Genomic DNA, 20,844 nt, shown 5'->3' on the forward strand with positions numbered 1-20,844 from the left:
CATTCGCAAAGTCTGCAGGAAATATTCTTCTTCGCTATTGCTATCTGCATGAATCTCCCGTACTTGCTTTTGGTCGTGCTGTTTCGGGTGATTTTTTTCGGTTTTCTGCATACTTTTGCGAAATGGTTGTAGCCACTGCAGTTCTGGCAGCGTTTTCCTATTGCTGGGCATTTTTGGTCTCGGTGCGCGGAAAATCCACACTTCGGGCATGATGCTTCCATACAATTAACAACGGCTGCATGCTTTAGTTCCGCGAAGCTTTGTATCTTTTCTAACTGTTCCTGACCTTGTTCTCGAACTCGACATATTTCGACGGCCTTTGCGTATGGCGGGTTTTCTGAGATCAGCTTCTGTTGCAGTTTTTTTGTCTTTTATCCCGAGGATGATTCGGCTTCGAAGCATACGCTCTTCTAACACGCCAAACTCGCAGCGACTTGCTAACAAACGCAACTCTGTTAGCCACTCGTTAAAGGTTTCTCCTTCTCGCTGATCTCGGGTGCCGAAACGAAACTCGTTGTATGTCAGGTTCGTGGCAGGTCGGTAGAAGCTCTCAAACTTTTTCATGAGCACGTTAACGTCGTCTCATTCCTCCTCTGCTTCAAAAACGAACGTCGCGTATGTTTTCCGAGCCTCTTCACCTATCGTCATAAGGAAGGTGGCTGCTTGTACTTCCTTAGGTTTCGTTGTGAGCATCGTTGCAGTCGAGAAAAGCTTAAACTCACTCTTCCAGATGCGCCAGGACTGCCACAGGTCGCCCGTTGTATCCAGCAGTTTCGGCGGGTTGAGCAGCAACGACGCCATGCTATCTTCTTTGTTCTTTTCACCTCGCTTCTGACACCATGTAGTCTAGTCAGAGTCTGGCAATGAACTGGTTTATTAGGTGCGGAGCATGAGCTTATATACTCGGCGCGCTAGTAGCTACAGCGCCGACTGCCGGGATTATGACAGGCCCATGACACCACTTCGATCGGATCCCTGACGTTAATGACCTGTGAAACACCCATTTCGTTTTTGACCACACGCAATTGAAAATGCAGGAAAAATTAATGCAAAACTTACAGCGTTCACCCCATCAACACGCAGCCAGAACAAGTGGTCATGTTATCTGGAGTCGATTATACAGTAAAACCTCGTTATAACAAAGTTGAAGGAGCGATCGTAATTATTTCGTTATAACCATTAGTTTGTTATAGCCAATGTCCATTTCTTCCCTATTAGCAAGCAAGGGGAATTATGATTGCTTTGTTATATCCATTAGTTTGGTATAACCCATTTTGTTATAACGAGGTTTTACTGTATGCCGCTAATGTTGATCATAGCCATGCGCTGGGGTTGGCAAGGCACATGACATGCTCTGAGTTCCATACATTGTTATGGTTCGGCTATTGTTGTCATCGCAGCGATTGGACATACGCCACCACTCGAATTAAAGATGTGGTTGTGTTGTCCCTGTTTTAATTGTTTTATCCTTTCTTCATCCATCACTCGAATGCTTCTCTAGCAATTGATTATCACCAGACCAAATCGAGTGCCCCCATAATGCTCGGGTCCAATCTATGAGCCGCATCCAAATATTGTCACTGGAGGATACTGCGATCCCCCAGTTGCATCAGCATGTTTCGCGAAGAAGGGATTGAATGAAGACGCTCACTTTTGTCCTTAAAACTACACATTGCATTAAAAAATTCTTGTGCATTTATGCTATCTCGCAACGTGTAGCACGGCGGCAGGACCTCGGCGTTCTAACATTTTGCTATCATTGTGGCATCGCCGTAATTTCTGCGCTTCTTCCCGAGCACAATTCTTTGGATTTTCATGCCATTTTCGCTTCGTTTACGACCAGGCTCTTCAGTGCACCGTAACTGTGAGTTGCATTCTTCGGACCTGCTACAAAAGTTACGAGGTCTCGCCATACGGCATGCAAGTTCATTTGCTTGGACGGTCGTGCAAATGCACCGGCACAACGGGGTGTCGGCTACAGCCTCTGTCAAAGTGAGAATGGCAGGTTGCTCTTTTGAACAACTGGCCTTCAGCATGTGCTCGTTGCTCTTTTGCTTTCTTCAAACGCCTGGTTCTTAGCACGTGCTCGTTGCTCTTTTGTTTTTTTCGAATGCCTGGTTCTTAGCACGTGCACATTGCTTTTTGACCCACACTCTGGATGCATGTGCACGCTCGAGGCACCGGGAGATTTTGCGAACAACGACCACGCGATTCCCCGGGGAGGTCCCCACTAAAGGCTGTTGCTGTAGAAATATACGAGCACAAATGACGAATGCGGGTTGTCAATAGATCGCTGCCTGACACATGCTCTCGCATAGTAGTCCTGATACTGCAAAACGCTGAGTAATCACACCTAGGTCGGAAGTGTTCCGGTGCTATGGGGTGAACGGTGCCAGTCTGTGGGTGTGTTCTCTCGTAAGCAGTTAACGCGGGCACAACGGACTCGGTCAGACTTAAACACAAATGTGTGAGGCAGCCTTAAGGTGCCAATTCCCATCTTGAGGTTTTTAAACGTTTTCTTCTCAAGGCCCTAGCAGCCTCGAAGGTGTACTGTAGGGTTCGCGTGTTGCCAGATTCCAAGTTTGCTGGTACCCTCAACAGTGAGAGAGGGCAGATTGTTAACTTAAGAAAAGTGTGGATAAAAAAAAATAATGCATGGTTCTGATAAATTTTTCTTAAATAACTGATGTATCTTTTGGTAGAGGCTGGCTCTCAGAAATGTTAGGCTTAGTTTGTCTTACTGTTAAATTAAAAAAGTGTGTGTAAACATGCTGTGCGAGCTATGCTCACGCAAACTTATCTCTCGCAGGCATGTTGGCAATAGGCGTGAAGGAGTCCACACGATTCAACAATGTATTTACGCTGGTGAACCTACTCGTGGTCGTCTACGTTGTCATCGTGGGCGCCTTCAAAGCCGACATCAGAAACTGGCAGCTCAAGCCGGAGGACGTGAGTGTCCCCTCAGAGTGGATGTCTGTTTGTGCGCCTTCGTTAATAAAAAAAAGCCTTCTGCTCCAGAATCGGGTATCACATTCTGAAGATTGATCCCTTTAAGTGTGTCTCTCTCCTCAGATTCCCAGAAATGACACCGGAGTTGGGGGTTTCTTCCCCTATGGTGTTGGTGGCATGCTGAATGGAGCAGCGTCCTGCTTCTATGCCTTTGTGGGGTTTGACTGCATCGCAACAATGGGTATGTCTTTAATACTCGGTCTTACTTTTAAAGCAGGACTGGTAGTGTGCCTCTGCTTTTGTGGGGTTTGACTGCACAGGTTGACTGTTTGACACTCGGTCCCACGCTACATAAGTGGGACTAATATACAGTGTAATATTTTTTAATGGAAACCAAATTTTTAAAGAAGAGTGCAAACTGCTAGCTAAATGTTGTCTTTGCTAGGTGTTTCTCGAGATCAGCGGACATTATAGGAGCAGATGACCGCCGCACTCTGTTGAGTAATTAATTAAAATGAGTTAACTATTTTTCTAATTACTGGTTTCTCTGTCCATGTTGCATTTGCAATAATCATGCCTGCTGCCGGAGAAAGCTAAACCAATTTGTGCGATTAAAAATAACTGCGCAACCGTCGGTTGTAGGAGAGGAGGTGCGCAACCCCCGGCGCGCCATCCCCATCGGCATTGTGGTGTCCCTGACCATCGTGTTCCTGGCCTACTTCGGGGTCTCGGTCATCGAGACCCTGGTGTGGCCCTACTGGGACCAGAACGTGTCTGCGCCCCTGCCGTACGTCTTTGAACGGGCCGGCTGGCCCGTCGCCAAGTGGGTCGTCTCCATCGGAGCGCTGGCCGGACTCTCCACCAGGTGGGGCCACGGGACGTCTGCCGTCATTAATGCGCCTAGATTCCAGAGCGTTTCAGCCGCTGGATTGGAGTCGCATGACCTATGAGCTACGTTTGCAATGTATTTTGCGGAGAAAAGGCAGAAACGTCGATCGTCTGTAAGCATCTCCAGGGTTGGCTTGGCTTCTCTGCCCGCTGTCCTCCTTGCCAGGGGAAAAGGCACGCGCTAGCACGTGTGCCAATATGCGTAAGAGGCGTCCACCCTCTGTGTTTTGAGTTGGTCCCTCCCTCAAATCTAGGCTCCCTTGTCCTTACCATCGCTAGATGGAAGCCAGTGTGCTTATCTATTTACATGAGCAGATGGAAAAGGATGGAGGCGGGACGAGTCTTCTTTCCAACTTGTAGTGGAAACGTCTGTCGGGGAACAACATCAATTTCGGCGATTGCCTAAACCAGTGGTTCTCAACCATTGATGTTTCACAAACCCCTTGTGGATAGGCGGAGATGATGGAGGACCCCGTTCGTGGTGAGGGAAAGGAAAATGTGTAGCTTATTTATGATAATGATTTCATAAATGAATATAAGTAAGGGCTAGTGTGAAGTAGACTTTTCTCTTGACATGCCCATGAAAAAGCTCTCCGAAAAATCTGAACATTTTTTTCTCAATCTGAAAAGAAGACAAATCTTATTGCTGGGCTTGGCTGATAAGGCAGTTTCACGGATCCTTAAAATGTCTTAGTGGATGCCACAGGTGTCCACGATGACATTTTACTGGTCTAAACAGTGAGTAAGAGGAAAAGAAAAAATATAGCAAGGGTGGAGGCAAGCTGTTGAATATTAACCATGTTGAATCAACCTGAGACGGGGGAAGACGTCAGCCTGTCCATTAACGTTTTAATGTTTCTCTTCTACCCCAGTCTCAGGTTAATTCAATATGGTTAAAGAGGAAAAGAATGGGGTTGAGGGTGGCGAAGAGAGAGAGGTGATCTAGAAGATGTGAAATCAAAAAAGCAAAGAAACTCTGAAAGCCCTATATGGACTGTAGTTGTGCATGGAGATGGGCACTTTCGGTGACAGGCAGGCTAAAAGCCGCTTCAACGGTCGAGAGTCTCGGATCTTTGTGTGGCTGCGAGATCACACTCGCTTGTCTCACTCGTGTGTTCTAGGAGAGATTTCCAGCCTTGATCTCTGAAGTATTTACGCTCAATTCTCTCTAAATGTACAGTATTCATATTTGAAAATCTTTTTCCAATACAAGTAAAAATTTGCTGTTATAGAGATAAACTTTAAAAATTGCTTCAACATAATTTCAAAGAAAGCAATATTTTTTTGTCGTTTTTTTTGTTGAATTAAGGCATGCATCCTCCATACGTTCAGATGGGATTCATGTTTTGATAGAAGATGGCATTTGATACTCAGTCGATTCAGTTTGTGCTCGCTGTTCTAACCCGTTTTTTTTTTTTCTTTATTGTTACAAAAACAGTACAAATGGCAATACATATGATGATGAGGATCTATAACCAATGGCTAATGATAGATCCTTTTGGAAGAGCATAATGTAAACTGACTAAGTGGACAATGGTTGGCATGCTCGCTTGGATGCAGCCTCCTGGGAGGCATGTTTCCCCTGCCCCGCGTCCTGTATGCCATGGGCTCGGATGGACTCATCTTCCGCTTCCTGGCCATCGTGCACCCGCGGCTCAAGACCCCCCTGCTGGCCACCCTGCTCTCGGGAGTCTTTGCTGGTTTGTCCCTGGCCTTGCTTCCTCATGTTGGTGTTCATTACATCATAGCAAGGCGATGGAAGGGAGTTACAGCAACAGAATGCAGCTGCTGGTATGATGCCATAGCCTGTGCAACCAATGGGAATTAGTAATGTGCTAACACTCCCCCCCCCCCCCCCCCCCCCCCCGCCTTTGCTGCAGAGGAACGAGGGCTGTGTAGTAGGGTAGCAACTATTTATTAGTGTAATAATCTAGCAGGCGTGGAGAGGCATTTCACGGTCAGACTGTATGTCCCGTGCCATTTCAGAAAATGATGCAATGCCCTCGATGGAGAGGTGCATGGATAAAGATGAGAAGTCCATTATACATGCAAAGCAATCTTTCTTCTCCCCCATAGGCTCCTGTGAAATTTGCAGATATCTTTAAAGCAGTTTGTTTGTTAAAACAAAATATATGTTGGGAAATATTTATTAACGTATTTGAGGGAAGTGAGATATGAAGAAAAGAACCCTTCAGTGAGGGAGGGCAGAACATATATCTTAAAGGAATACTTCAACAAAATTTCGGCCCTTATTTTTTTGTCTATATGTGTTCAAAGGAGCAGTATCACATCGGACACACCAATATCTTGTTAAAAAAAGACGCGAAAAGGAATTTTGAAACAAATTAAACGATTAGCAAAGAGCACCTGGTAGATGTCACTAAGGCCTCGTTTATAATGCCAGTCTAGGAACCTTGACAGGTAGTGACAATAACCGTCTCGCCTCCGGCCACCACGAGAGAAGAGGGGAAGGAGGAACACCCCTCTTCTCGAGAATCCCTTTTGTGCGTCCCAGAAGTCGCGATTGTTCCCGTACAAGATTATAGAAGATTAACCCGTCACTCAAAATTCGCACAAAAGCAGCCGCTTCGGTGGCTGGAACGACTAGGCCATCCCCTAGACGTCACCCTCGCCGTAGCTATGCTCGTCCTGAGACGACCTACGTCACGATTGCGTCGGATGTCACGTGCTCTCTGCTGGCTGCTCCCCGAGTGCTTTCAGAGTGGGTCGTTTCTAATGAAAAATACAGCCACCAGGCCTAAAATACAAACGTGCGATTGTCATTTACGGATATTATGGATCATATTCAACCTATGTTTGAAAACGACAAGTATATTTCAAATTTCGCTGAAGTATCCCTTTAACACTGTGACTAGAGAATGCCAGTTTTATAATTTGGCAAGCGGTAGAACTGGGGTAAAGCATCATTGTTTGGTTTAGACATGTAACTGTGGCCTCGTATGGTAAGAAGCTTTGGAGAAGGGATATTGTTTTGTTTTAACAAATTTTACACTTTTCTTACCATGTTTTTTTTTTGTTAAAAGTGAAGAATCTAGTGATTTGTCAAGGCAAGTCTGAATGTACAATAACCCTATTTTTTAGAAGCTATTTTCAAGGAGTTTCTTAGAGCTCATTAGTTTTATGAAGTACCTACCTTCATGAGTTTCTCAAAGAAGTTAACCTTTTTTACATTTTTGTGTCATTCCTTAGTCTAAAGTCCTGACAAAGCGCCACCATAGTTTGAGTTTGTCAGTGTAGTCCTCCAGTTTACTGGTCACAAACTTTAGGTTCGGCACTCTGTTAATACATGTTAAATTGGTAGTTCTTTGGAATTAGTGATACCAGACTTGCTTGCTGAGTTTTGTCATATTCTCTATTTTTTCATATCCTAAGGTACAATGGCCATGATTTTTAATGTTGAGGAACTGGCAAACATGATGTCCATTGGCACATTGCTGGCCTACAGCCTAGTTGCTGTCTCTGTGCTTATGCTCAGGTATGTGTAGAACTTGCTCTCCTCTTATTGGAATGGAATTTTTGTTTGCTGCTTGCCAACAGAAACTGCGGTATTTGCTGGCTTGTAGTTGAGCATTTCTGCTTTTTTATCTGCAGTCCTTGTTTCTGGTCATGCTTTTTGCATTTCGGTTGAGTTGCTTGTTTGCTTCTTGCAGGCTTGTGTGTGAGAATGTTTTTATAAGACACCCTGATATAATATAAAGGAACCTTTTGTTTTATCTCTTTGTATAAATTTTTTGTGTTATCATGTTCATTGTTTCCAGAATAACAGGTACATTGAGTAACCAACATTTCATTATTATTTCAGTCATTGATATTTCTGCCACAAACTGGTATCCAAACATCATGTTGCTAACCTTAGGTTCAATGACTTTGCAAGTTTTATTTTTTGCCCTGAAGACTTCTTTTGTCAAGCTAACACTCAAGGCAACGTTTATCTTGGTAATCAATCTCACTACAAGGGTGATTTTATGAAATGGAAGTAAAAGTTGCATGACTGCACAACACTTTATGGTCTGGTCTGGTTATGGTTGCTGGTTGTCTCATGCTCCAGAAACACCACTGTGAGAAACAATCTTCCATGTTACGTTTAAGCTGAATCTTTTAACATAATTCTGATTGGTTACCAAGGTATACACACTGACCGTGCCTCAAGCTCATGCATTTGTGTAACTTGCCGTATTTCATTCATTCCCATGTGCATTGTTGATGAACAAGGCCACAAGGTGGGGGAACCAATCACAACAGTCTACGGAAAATTCACTGAATGTTCTGTCGAAACATTTTCATATGGACATTTGTGTGATTGTCCCCCTTCTTTCGTCCGTTTTTCCCAATTTAAATTCTGTGTAACCTGAACTAGCTCATTTTTTTACTCACTTTGTCTTCGAGGATTGTGTGCTGACATGGATTAGGAAATATTTTCTGCGAGGATTGTTATTCTTACATGGATTGTGAAATGTTTCATGTGAGGATTGTACAGGTAAGATTATTGCTGCCCTCTGTATCTCTGCAGGAAAACACATGTGCAGGGCTTGTCAATCAATAGTGCTTGTTAGAGTAAGCATGGAGACATGGTAATCTGCAGCTAGGTGCTGTCAGTAAGTTTGATAAGTAACCGGTATCCTGGTCCCCTCCCCTCAGATACGAGCCCCTTGTTCCCTGCACCATCACTTCTCCCGACGCTTCCATGTCAGTGTCTGTCTCAAAACGTAGCGAAATGTAAGTTGTGGTTTCAAAAAGAAGCTCTCCAAACGACTGGAGACTTCATACTTTTGGTGGATTTCGAGCAGTGTTTGTGTATCGTCACCGAATGCATTTCTGAAAATCTGTAATCACGGTACAGACTCTGAAAAATGCAATGTTTTCTAACTGTGCAAGGTAACGAGAATATTTGCGTACTGAGCCTTTCGTGGAAATCTTACCGCTTCGGGTGAATCACACGCGAATGTCACAGGCGCTGTTCTTCTCCTCTACCATAAAATACTGCGGACGCGCCCACTTCATTTAAGCGCCCACTATTAACATTTCCCAAACTTGGAAATTCTGCAAATTATACGTCAACCGCCCAATTTGACCGGACAAGCACCTATTTCTGGATTAACCCAGTTTTTAGTGAAAGTGGAGTAGGCGCTCTCCCGGTATTTTACAGTAAGTAGAGTTCCAGTCTAGCTATGATTAGACTAAAGGTTGTTACATACCGTATTTACTCAAGTAATAGCTGCACTGTTTATGAAGAAAACCTGAGGGTTCGCTTTTCCGCAAAGCACGCGGATTGCCAATCACCGCGATCGACAGCATGATTCCTGCGGTTTACAGGACAGAGATAACGTCTTCGCGCAAAGATACAATCTGTGAAGACTGCATTTGTATGGAGACTCATGTTTTCAATCTAATTAGTCGCTATGTTATTTATGCGCAACGCAATGATTGGCTGTATATGTGCTTTGCGGGAAAGTGGACGCAAGGGCCTTGTTCATAAATAGTGCGGGTATTACTCGAGTAAATACGGTATACGATTTTGTGTATTGAGTGAAGCTCTGAGCTCTTTTATATTGTGCAAAACACACTCATTGTAGGTCTGAGGCTGCATCACAATGGCCTTTTTCAGATTTTGTCCAAGGACATTAGGCCTTGTGTATAAAAATATTGTCATTGCTCAGCAATGCTCTAATAGAGTCGAATCTCGTTAATTCAAACTTGAGGAAGACCAAACATTTGTTTGAATAAAGCAGAATTTGAATTACTGGGAATTTTCTCCCATAGAGACGCGTGGGATGGGACCTGCATGTTAGTTTGAATTATCCGCAAGTTTGAATTAAGAGAGTTTGAATTAATGAGAGTCGACTGTACTACGATTGTAATATATGTTCCAGTTCTCGTCATTCCTGTCTTTTCAGGCTGATGTGGTGTAATCGGTTATGATTTGTCTTCCTAGTTCTTCTCAGCCTTTGCTGGTTTTGGGTAGCTACCTTTTTTAGTCACGCAACTTAGAATACCTTGTGTTTCATGCAATCTGTTCTGGGTAAGGTTTTGCAACAGCTATGAATTGCAAGTCTTCTCGATAATTTGCATCCTGGCATTTGAATGAATGCTTTAATTATTGAAGCTTCATGTGCCCTTGTTTTTTGTGTAGTGTGTGATATGTGGTTGAAGCTTTGCCTTGTACTTGTTGATTGGAACTATTTCTTGCTTGCTGCATTTTGCTTGCTTTTTTCTTTTTTTTGCTAGCTTCTGAAGGGGGCTAATTTGACTTGCATGTGTGAAATGCATAAGCTTCGTAAATAATATGGTTTAAAAGTACCATTGTCAACCTGTGTGATATGTATATAACTTGAACTGCAGAGCATGACACAATTATTTTCAGTTTAGAGCTATTTGTTTCCGGCCACTATGTTTAAACCTATTTGCATGTAATATTTAATTTATGGTACACAAGTGATCAGCTAATTGTCTTATTGTAGAAACATTTGTTACTAACTTTTTGTTACTGGTGTGCTAATTCATGGCTGTCTGCCTTTGATAGCCAGAACTATGCATATTCACTGTGCTGTGATGGTGAAACTAGGCTGACTGATTCATTGCCTGCTGCTTTGGTACATATCTAACCTTACTGACACTGCTTTATTTAATTTGTGCCTAATTATTTACCATGCCTAGCCTTAGCTAATCTATCTTGTGCAGATCACAAATGGTCATTATTTTTCAGGAATTTGCTACACTTTCATTTATATACAAGCACTTTCCAGCAAGTAGTGAATAGTAATGTTGTCTGTTAGCAATCATCCAACATTCACTAATCACTTGGAATGGGAAGACATTTAGGGAACAGGGGTTACTAGACAGATATGGGAACTAGAATAGAGATGGCAGAACGGAGAGCGAGATTACAAAACAGAGATAGATGGAGATTACTGAACAAGGGCAGAGATACTGAACAGGGGCAGAGATAACCAAACAGATGTTACTGATCAGGTATTACCGAACAAAGGTTACTGTTAAGTGTTACTGAACAGGTGTTACTGACTAGACACTGCCGACTGGACGTTACTTAGCAAAAGTAGAGATTACTCACAAATGAAACTGTTAGTGATGGAAATTACATAAGAGACAAAGATAACGGAACAGATGTTACTGAACACAGATTACTTAGCATATGTGACTAAACACAAATACAAGGTGTCTACCATATTACTGAATGAGGTAGGAATTATTGTATAGATGTTACTGAACTGAAATAGATTATGGTGTGTGTTAGTGAACAGAAAGAGATTACTGTGCACGTTAGAAAACTGAGGTAGAGATTACTGAATGAAGAGATTAGTTAAGAGACCAATTACTGAACAGAGGCAGTTTAATAAACAAATAGAGATCACTGACCAGATGTTACTAACTATATTTTACTGAAGAGATATTACTGAACAAAAATGAAGACTACTGTACCAATCTAATGAGCAGAGGCAAAAATTATTGAACTAGCTGTGCTCATTGTATTTCTTGCTATGCAAGTTCACTAACGATTCTTGTAGATGAGCATGATGCTGCTAATCACATCGAATGACTTCATTTTTTCTAAGTAGTCGTGTACAAATAGTGTGTTTTGAGTTCGAAGCGAATAGTTGTTTTTGGTCGAATGTTTCCGAATCAAATAGTATCTCAGTTTTTCACCACCGTGCACCATGCACGAAAATTCAGCTGAAGTAGTGAAGGTTGTTCCCAACCTTCCACTTGTCCACTTCTAAGCTCAGTTACCGTATTTACTCGCATAATGAACATACTTGCATAATAAATGCACCCCCCCCCCACAACAGCCATCAATATTTGGACTTTTTTTTACAGCGGAGCTGTTAAGGGCTAGTTTCCCGAGGATCGTGTCCCCTGCAAAGAAATGTCGACAAAACTTTACACAGCTACTGCCATCTATGGGCGACGGCGGCAACCAGACAACCGGCTTGCCGGCTTCACTCATAGATGGCGGCAACCTTTCCAGCCTTTCCACTCTGGTTTTCACCAGGTGGGAGAGGGTATGCATCCGAAGGCTCCAGACATGCACAGCCCTGACCCCAGTATGGCATGCTCGATTTTATAAGCTTACTTCACTGAACGATCCCGGCCCAGATCCGTTCTGTAAAACTTGCAGCGTACCTGCTGCCTGCCAGCACCTTATATTGTCACGAATGACGAGTGACAAAGCGGCGAATGACTGAGTAAACAAAACGTTTAACGGGGCGAATTTGTGCCCAGAAATAAAAGGAAAAAAAGAAAGATAACAACAGCGTCGCGGGCGTCGAAGGCGGCGAAGCAGCGGGATCGAACGCTGAGGTGAAACTGACTGCGGCTCGCCACGGGGAGCCCCTTATGTACATGCGTGAGCTTCTGGAATAATAGGCGTAGAATGTTCGACGCGTAGAACATTCAAACCTCAAACAAGCAACAGGATTCTCGAATTTCCGAGAAAGCTAAATTGCAGGAATAACAAAAGATGCGTTGCTCCCAGGAATCGAACCCTGGCTTTTCGCGTGGGAGGCAGGCGCGATAAACCGTTAGGCCACGTGCGCGCTGCCTTCTTGGCCAGCTGTGCGCGCGGCAATATGGGACTGTCTGGGCATCAGCAAGCAAAGACAAGCTGCCATACACGAACTGCCTGCGGAAGCCAGACCCACAAACTACAGAGAATGGATGAGATTGGCCAGTGACAACCTCAATAGGAAACAAATATTTACCTCTCTGTTGGGCTACGTATGCTCGACGGGCCTTTCTCAAATCATTTAACCCCCTCCCATTCCCCTACCCTCATCACCCATTTCCCTATTTCCATCAAGGCTAGATGATATTTATCAAGAGGCCTTGACATAACCCTTTCATCAATAAAAAAATGTTTAACCACCACTCTGGTTTTCACCGGAGTGGAAAAGCTGAATTTTTCTAGGCGTTGTCCTAGATGTCGTCCTTCAGGTTGTCCTAGACATCGTCCTTGAGGTTGTCCTAGACGTCGTCCTTGAGGTTGTCCTAGAAGTCATCCTTGAGGTGGTCCTAGAGGTGGTCCTAGAAGTCCTTGAGGTCGTCGTAGACGTTGCCTTCGAGGTCGTCCATGAAGTCGTCCGTGAAATCGTCCTTGAGGTTGTCCGTGAGGTCGTCCTAGACTTTGCCCCTGAGGTCGTCCTGGGCGTCGTCCTTGAGGTCGTCCTCAAGGTCGTCCTAGACGTTGTCCAGGAAGTTGTGCTTGAGGTCGTCCCATCATAGTACAGCTTCGCTGGTCTTCCTTTTTCACCAGAGTGGAAAGGCTGAAAGTTTTTTTTTTCTATTCCCACGTGATGAACACACCTAATCTTTGGCCCCGCCAAACCTTGAACTGCGTCCAACTTAGCTAGCTATCAAGCCTGCCAATTTTCTTTTGCCGCCGAGCGGCCAGGCCAAGTCAAGCCAAGCCAAACTGCTCTCGTAATGGCTGCAATTGCGTGGTTGCAGAAGTGATCAACCGTGAAACCTAATGGTGCACATGCCTTGTGAAGCTAGGGTCTAGGAATTGCCCAGCCCCGGACGTGCTTCATCCATCGGATGCATTGATGTAAACGAACGCGCCGCCGTGTGTGATCTACTTTCGAACAGTGATATCGTGGAAGTGGTTAGGCCCAAGGAAGGTCGCGTCGCTCTCCGTGGTGTGTGAGCTTCTTGGGGCGCTTTTTCTTCGGCAAAAGGCATGCCAAAAGTGCCCTGGAAAAGGTTTACAATTTACAGAGCATGATTTCTGTGGCGAGCCCACGACCAGCCATGAGTGCTCCTCTGTCAGTGGAGACGTGTCACAATACTGTGCCATGTCATAATGGCACTAAAATGACATTTCTGCAAAGTATGAAAATGCAAAAATTTTATTCCGTGTAATAACCCCTCCCCTTCCCCCCCCCCCCCCCCCCCCCCCAAATATGGGTCAATTTTTCGGGAAAAAAAGTGTTTTCATTATGCGAGTAAATACGGTACTTTAAAGGGAATATTGAATGGGCTAAAACAGCGGACAAAGGACCAGGAAAAGGAAACGCACAGTTACAGCGGAAACTGAGGCGGTTCTGTATTTAAGTAAAAACACTTAAATCGTCCTCATTTGGCTTCTAGGATCACGAATATCAATATTATTTTTCAATTTAGTGATTGAAGGTTGCAGAAAATCATTTTCAAAGTACAGCTGAAGTCCCTCGCGGAGCGTTGCATCATAAAAGGAGTTTTCACAATCTCCGCTCTTGAGCATCTTTAGCACCTATCAAACCAGCAAGAGTGCGTGCGCACTCTTGCTGGTTTCAGAAAGGTCAGCAAAAGACGTCTCAACTGGTGTCGGTGCGGGGGAATATACCTGGCAAGCTTGCAGTTGCTTGCTCACACGAGCAACTCACACTTGTCTGCCGAAAGGTCCTTTTATGATGTAACGATTGGTTGGAGGTTTTTCGTGTTTTTTCGTGTTTAGTTACATCTTCGGGTAAAACGAACGTGATATTCAAACTCGCGGGATAAAAATACTCTAAAATTCACCTTTAAATTTTTTTTTTTTCAAGAACCTTTCTATATTTTTTTTAACACAACTACTATGTACTACATCAGCTGTGGCATGCAAACGACAGATTTATCGAGGGGATTTCTAAATCTGCTTCCTATATGCAAATATTCTCTTTTTCAAATTTTACAAAAAAAGAAAAAGCATGAATGATGAACGTGGGCTGTAAAGACATTGGTGCCTAACAAATACCGTATATACTCAAATATAAGTCAACCACAAATACAGGTCGATGCCTTTATATTAAACTCTCCGAGAATAAAAAAAAAAAAAAGCAAATTCAAATATACGTCAACCTTTTTTTATATCTTTTTTAATAAAAGAGGAAAGTTTGGCTAACAAAAAAAAAGAAAACATTTATTTACAGTGCTCTCAGCTCAATCACAGCGCAATGCCAAAAACTTCTTCGTCAGAACTTCCGGACATATAGTCGTCGAAAGTTTTGTCAGCTTCATCGCCATCCTCATAAATTTGCAACAATCTCAAACACGTCATTGTAAAATGGTGACAACAAGACACAAAAGAAGGTGGAGACGGGCAAAGCGACGAAAGACCAAATACAAAAACGCGAGCATCAAGCGAAAGTAATCTCCATATTTTGTTTTGGTGCGCATTCACGAAAGGGATGGAAAGGAGGGGAGGGCCAAGATGCGTGGTCCGTAGCATTGTGTCCCTCACCCTCCCCTTCCCCCGTTGCATTGCAAGGGGCATGCGTAAGCAGCACTGGCTGCCAGCCGTGGACAGGCGCAAAGCCCGACGCCCGAGGGATGTGCGCGAGCGGCCGGCCACGGCGGGTTGCCAGGTGCTGCTGTTTCGGTTGTTTTCGTGCACCTAAAGCTTTCTGGAACAAGAAGCGGTGCGGCGCTACGGCGACGCCGGCTCGGTGACTCGATAGCTCCCTGTGCTCGGTAGAATCGCGAAGTTTGGTCACGAATGTAGGTCGAAATTTCCTGATCACGATTATAGGTCGACCCTTAATTTTTGACATTTCTGAAAAGAAAAGGTGGACTCGTATTCAAACGAATATGGTACTCTTGTATAATTGTGACAGGTTAACCCTGTTGAGTGTGTTTCTCATCGAGCGACTGTGCACTGCGGGGAAGCAATTCCTGCGGAGCTTGCGAGTATTGCTTCTCTGCATTGCACCGGGGCTCAGTGAAAAGCGCACTCAACGGTGCAAACCCTCTGCGATCCAGACTTCAAAATGTATGTATATCGCAGTTCACCTGAAGGCGAATAACCGAATAGCATATTCTAAACTACTATTTGAATATTTGCACAACGCTACTTCTAAGTACTATTTTGTGATGCACAATACTCTTTTAGTGTGGAAACCTACAGAACTAATTCAATGTGTTTGTGTTGCTGCACAGGTACGAAGTTCCCAGTCAGTCGCACGGTGAAGCGGGCACTTTAGATAATGATGCAATGGATTTGAAACCCCGTAGTTCTTTTACAACGATGTTCAACTCCGACGGCCTCCAGAGCCCTACCATGGAGACCTCGTACCTTGTGAAAATTCTCACGCTCGTACTAGGTGAGACTTTGGAGCAATCCATTCATGGGATTGAGGGGGCCTGAATCTACAGGTCTGTACTGAAGTGTGCATTTATTGCCGGGAAATTTTTGCTGTTTGTCCTTCTTAAAATTTAGACTGGAATAGATTGTCTGAGAAGCACAATTTTTAATTTAAGGCAGTGGTTCTCAAATGGGGGTCCTCAGGCCCTTTGGGGTCCACAAAGGCATTTTACATTTTACAGGAATTGTTCGTGGGACCTATTTTTCGCGAATTGTAGGCGATTTGCGAAATTCGCGTAAATTAGGTATTTACGAAAATGAAGTTGTTTACAGTATGTTGTGAAGGTCCTAATGTGCATCCTGGATTTTGGCAGTTGCATTTGTGGTACTTGCAGCCCTTGCCACAGGGCTATGTAGAGTGAAAAATCTACCACTAATGCTTTTAAATTTAAATTTACTATCATCATTCCTGCTTCTTTGTGTTCATATTGAGTCTAATGGAATGGCTGAAGCAAACTTTGTGCACTAAAATTAGAATTAATTTAGTGTTGCAGAGGGTGGATTAATTTGACAAAACTATGTTATTTTTTATTTGGGGTTTCATGTAGGCTTTCAAAAGGGTACTTAAATTGCTGGTAGAAAGATGATAAGTGCAGCTATGGTAACAAGCATCTAGGGCATGAATTCTCAAACTGTTTTTCTAGGGACCCAGGGGTTCCCCGATACCCAATTTCTTTTCACCATCTCTCCCCACATTAAGTATGTTTGCTGTTTAAGCACTATTTTAGCATGTTAGTCTTGCATTGGTGCACAAGTATGAAAAAATAATTCCTAAAATGTGTATTGTTATCAAAGTCTGCTCTACTGCATCAATACTGAAACAATCCTTAGCTGTTAGGAAAAACGGATGGGGTTGTCCGAACACAACATTTTTAGGGGATTCTGGACTTGGTTAACAATAATGGTGTCAACAACAATAATGGCACCGCGTAACATTTCCGCCGTGTCGGGGTGTGCCAGGGGCACGTCATTGGAGTGCGCCAATGTGGACCAACCAGGAAACGCAGTAGCTATGACGAGTTCTGAGACTTGTGCACATGCGAAAGAGAAAGACATTGGGGTGCACGAGGGCTAGGTCCGGCAATAAACTGCTGGGCTTAGTGGGATAAAATTGCGTTATTTCTGTGTGCAGCTTGGTAGCAGACGCCCTTTCAGAAGGACACTGACTGGCGGCAACGGGGGTGTGCAAGGAGCTTCTGGCGTATTCTGATATTTGCTTTGAGATTTTCAATATTTTTCCAATTTCTCAGTTTGTTACTGGCTCGGGTATTTTTTTATTTGTTTGTGCTCTTTGAAGACAACGCCTGTATGTTTTATAAATAGCTTTTAAGAATTTCTCTGCGCTCATTGGTGTCTACTTCAGCAAGGAATGTCTGGCAACATTGTACGAAAAGCAGCAGACATCCTGGTTGGAGAGTAGGTCCCCCTGGCCTTGGCACGCATTTCGAGATTAAGCCAGGATCCCACTTGCAAAGGTGTATAGGGAGCTGGGTTGTGCAGTATTACACATCTCAGCAAGATGATTCTGAATGTGTAGAAAATTGTGGCAACAAACTTGCGGTACTCTGAATTTTTATTAGTCTTGAATGTAGTGACACCTGTTCCCATTCTCTTTCTCTTGTTACAGGGGTGCTGTTCTGTACGATGAACGGGATACTGGTATTTGCTGAACGCCCCTTTTTCAATGGAGACCTACCGGTGGTGATTCCTTTTGCGGGCGTGGCCCTTTTAGCGGTGCTGTGCATCATTGTGATTTCAAGGCAACCAAGTGCCAGCACAGAGTCGCTCTCCTTCGCTGTGAGTGGACCTCTGCATCCATGCTTTCATGTGTGGCAATGGCTAAAAGGTTCTCTTCATAGGGGGCCAATGTTCTTACTACCATTTTAAGAGAATTTGCCAAAAATGTCTCTATACTGACATTCTACTGGCATGCAATTGCTACAGGCCTGAGTCACTGGTTACTCGGCTGTTAAACTAATGTCGAATGTCATTGCAGAAAAATTAATTATTGTATTGTTAGGTAATGAACTTTGTTGCTCTGACATTCAACATCAGTTGTTCTTTCTGCATGTTAAGAAAATCTATTGGTGCTTGATGTTCACTCGTAAAGGAATTTAACAGCTGTGCGGCATTATCAAACAAATTTTCTGAAAAGCATATGTGCATGGTGCTTTGTTAACACTGATGGCCCGTCATTAGGAAACCTGGGGTCAAATTTCTTCACTAAATTTTTTTTTGCAGTTTACTTATTTCGTTTATTTCTTTTATTTGTTTACCTATTTGGATTGATGTATTTATAACATACTTATTTTATGATTTCGTGCAGCTTAACGAGTGTTTTTTTGTGGCAAGTGCTATCAAGTGATTATGCCGTTTTGCCATTCTTGCCAATCTTTAGGTGCCGTTTGTACCATACATTCCAATGTTCAACATGTTTGTGAACCTCTACCTCATGATGAGACTACCACCCTCCACCTGGGTTCGGTTCATTGTGTGGATGGTGCTTGGTAAGCTGGCCGTTGACCACCGCTCTCTTTGTGGCTTTTCTGCTGGGGGTCGTGTGGGAGCTAAAAGAAAGGGCTAAGGGCTTTCAAGTTAGTATTCGAGATTATTTGATACATCCAAAACTTGTTAAAAGAGGTTTGACTATTCAAATCATATTCTGCTCAATTCCCCCCCAAATGTATGAATTTGATGATCACGCTTAGATAATGCAAGGTCAGTCTGTCTTTGAGGTATGGCGACACTGAATTACACTGTTGGTAAGAAATTCAATTAGTGCAGTATGACTGCAAGCCAGTAGTGCTCATCCGGATCGAAAAAAGCAAGTATGGGGATTGAATCCAGGATTTCTAGGTTCAATCCCTATTTGCATATTTCGGACATTTCTAAAATGATGCAAAGGAGGTTCTGCAGACTCGTGGATAAGCAGAATATCTTTTGCTGAACCTTGTGAAGCATCAGAAGAGTCAAATATGGCAAGAAATTATGTGTCATATTTTGTCTTGTTATTTTTATGTCAATACATTTTCCAACCAAGGTAAATTAAAGGGCAACTCCGGTCCATACTTTCGGTTTTGGGATTATGACTGTTTTTAGTGCAGTCAGCATCCCTGAATTGCAAGGTGTAATTTTTTTCTCGTTATTGTGCATAGTTTTAAAGATATCGATCGACGCCTCAAAGTTTTGTTTGGGGCGCGCCCAAAAAAAAAAATAAATTAGCCGCTCGAGGCCCCAGCAACGCTGGAAATCAGCCGCTATGTGAATGTGACGTCAGGATCGTTCTCGTTCAGCGAGTACGCAGGCCGAGCGGCACCTACCTCTGTTGCGCTAGCCGTCTAACAATAGGAGGTAAGCTGATTTTGTTTCATTTCTGTATACGTGGTAGTTATCCAGCATATGGATCAAGAGTTAGTGCATATACCGAAAAGCTAGCGACTGGAAAACCTGTGAACTCGTACGGTGCCGTACTCGGCGCCCGCCGCCGTGCGTGCACTATGCCATATTCGTCGCTTGTATACACCCAAAAGCTAGTGACTGGAAAACGAGTGAACTCGTTCGGTGCCGTACTCTGCGGCTGTCGCCGTGTGTGCGGTCTTCCGTACTCATCGCTAGGCCTAAATTGTCATCGGGGCTCCGTGGATGGAGCGGCGTTGCTCTGTGCCGCGCTGCCAGTGACGTACAGTACTGGGGGCCCTCTTGCTTTCGCGCTGCGGGTCAGTCGCAAACACGAAGCTTTGAGGCTCTCCGGCGCGGGCCGCGGCGCCCGAACACACGTGTGCTGGGCTGTACACGTCTGTTTTTTCGTTCTTTTTTCCTCGGGCGCGTAAAAGCCGAAGTCCAAAGTCCACTTGTCGAACAGCGTTCACCCACACCTACAATTTCCGGTCCCTTGGAAACTTGAGAAAAAGCACCTCAGTGTTGCGCAGCAGGTTGTTTGAGCAGCCCACAGTGCTACAAGTTGCACTCGGCATCTTTCGAGGGACAGCTGGGTAGTCTTGGGCACACCGAGTTGCTCGCTAAACGAGTCTTGGAGTCCTCAAAAGGGCAAATAAACAAAAGACTATACCGAAGCTATATGGGCTACAGATAAAAGCAACGGCTAAACACGCCAATCACAAGTCGAAGTCGCGGTGGTAGCGGCTCAAAGAAGCGCACTCCGCGCAACGCCCGGACCGGAGGAAAAAAAAGAGAATGATACTGACGTCACGGCCCAATGTTGCTTTAGCGATCGGCAACCCACTGGCCGCCCGCTAAAGAGCAGCGGCTCGCGGTGGGTCGCATTTTTATTATCGGCATTAGTCGAGAATGCGGCGTCCCACGGACATAATATTTTGTGTCACTACAGCGATACCAGTAATTTATTTCATTTTGAGTTTTGGCCGGAGTTGCCCTTTAACCAATTCCCTCGTTCACTGCATAACATAATCAAAGCATTCAACATTCAAACTAAAACAGATTATTCAACTTTTTTGTTTCTCAGCTTTGCAGAAGGTAAGACAGATTGGGGAGAAGGAAGTTGAAATGCAAAGTCCTACGTTTTTTGTCAAATTTAATGAAGAGTAAAAGGATGTTTGTGTCTTCTATAGAGGAGGGAGAAAGTGGAATCTTGCCCGTAAATTTGGGAATTATGGTGACAGAGTGGATCTAATGTTGTTACCCTGTGAATACTTGGTGTTGTCACAGCTAATGAGAATCCCAAAATAGATTCATTTTATAGAAAAAGAATTTTTGTACTTTTTTAATCCTATAGGAGGTATTCACTAGACGCCATATTTGAGTTAACTGCTCACAGCACATGCCCGGGAAGAGTTTCCTGTCAGCTCCCGGGAACCGCTCGAGAAGAAGGGAAGGAGAAATCCTCTTATCAC

The 20,844-nt window shown here is 43.9% G+C and overlaps 1 protein-coding gene across 1 annotated transcript in view; it reads left to right on the forward strand.

The window, feature by feature from the left end:
- LOC8043453 (high affinity cationic amino acid transporter 1) overlaps positions 1 to 20,844 on the forward strand; it is a 59,426-nt gene that overhangs the window by 29,226 nt on the left and 9,356 nt on the right. The window contains exons 7-15 of the mRNA XM_029986573.4: positions 2,810 to 2,949; positions 3,073 to 3,190; positions 3,592 to 3,814; positions 5,398 to 5,537; positions 7,231 to 7,333; positions 8,497 to 8,574; positions 15,769 to 15,932; positions 17,601 to 17,770; positions 18,372 to 18,480. Coding sequence (XP_029842433.2) covers positions 2,810 to 2,949; positions 3,073 to 3,190; positions 3,592 to 3,814; positions 5,398 to 5,537; positions 7,231 to 7,333; positions 8,497 to 8,574; positions 15,769 to 15,932; positions 17,601 to 17,770; positions 18,372 to 18,480 — 1,245 coding nt within the window. The remainder of the gene's footprint in view (positions 1 to 2,809; positions 2,950 to 3,072; positions 3,191 to 3,591; positions 3,815 to 5,397; positions 5,538 to 7,230; positions 7,334 to 8,496; positions 8,575 to 15,768; positions 15,933 to 17,600; positions 17,771 to 18,371; positions 18,481 to 20,844) is intronic.

Source organism: Ixodes scapularis, unplaced genomic scaffold (genome assembly GCF_016920785.2).
Source record: "Ixodes scapularis isolate PalLabHiFi unplaced genomic scaffold, ASM1692078v2 PGA_scaffold1__304_contigs__length_218370807, whole genome shotgun sequence".
Classification (NCBI taxonomy): Eukaryota; Metazoa; Arthropoda; class Arachnida; order Ixodida; family Ixodidae; genus Ixodes; species Ixodes scapularis.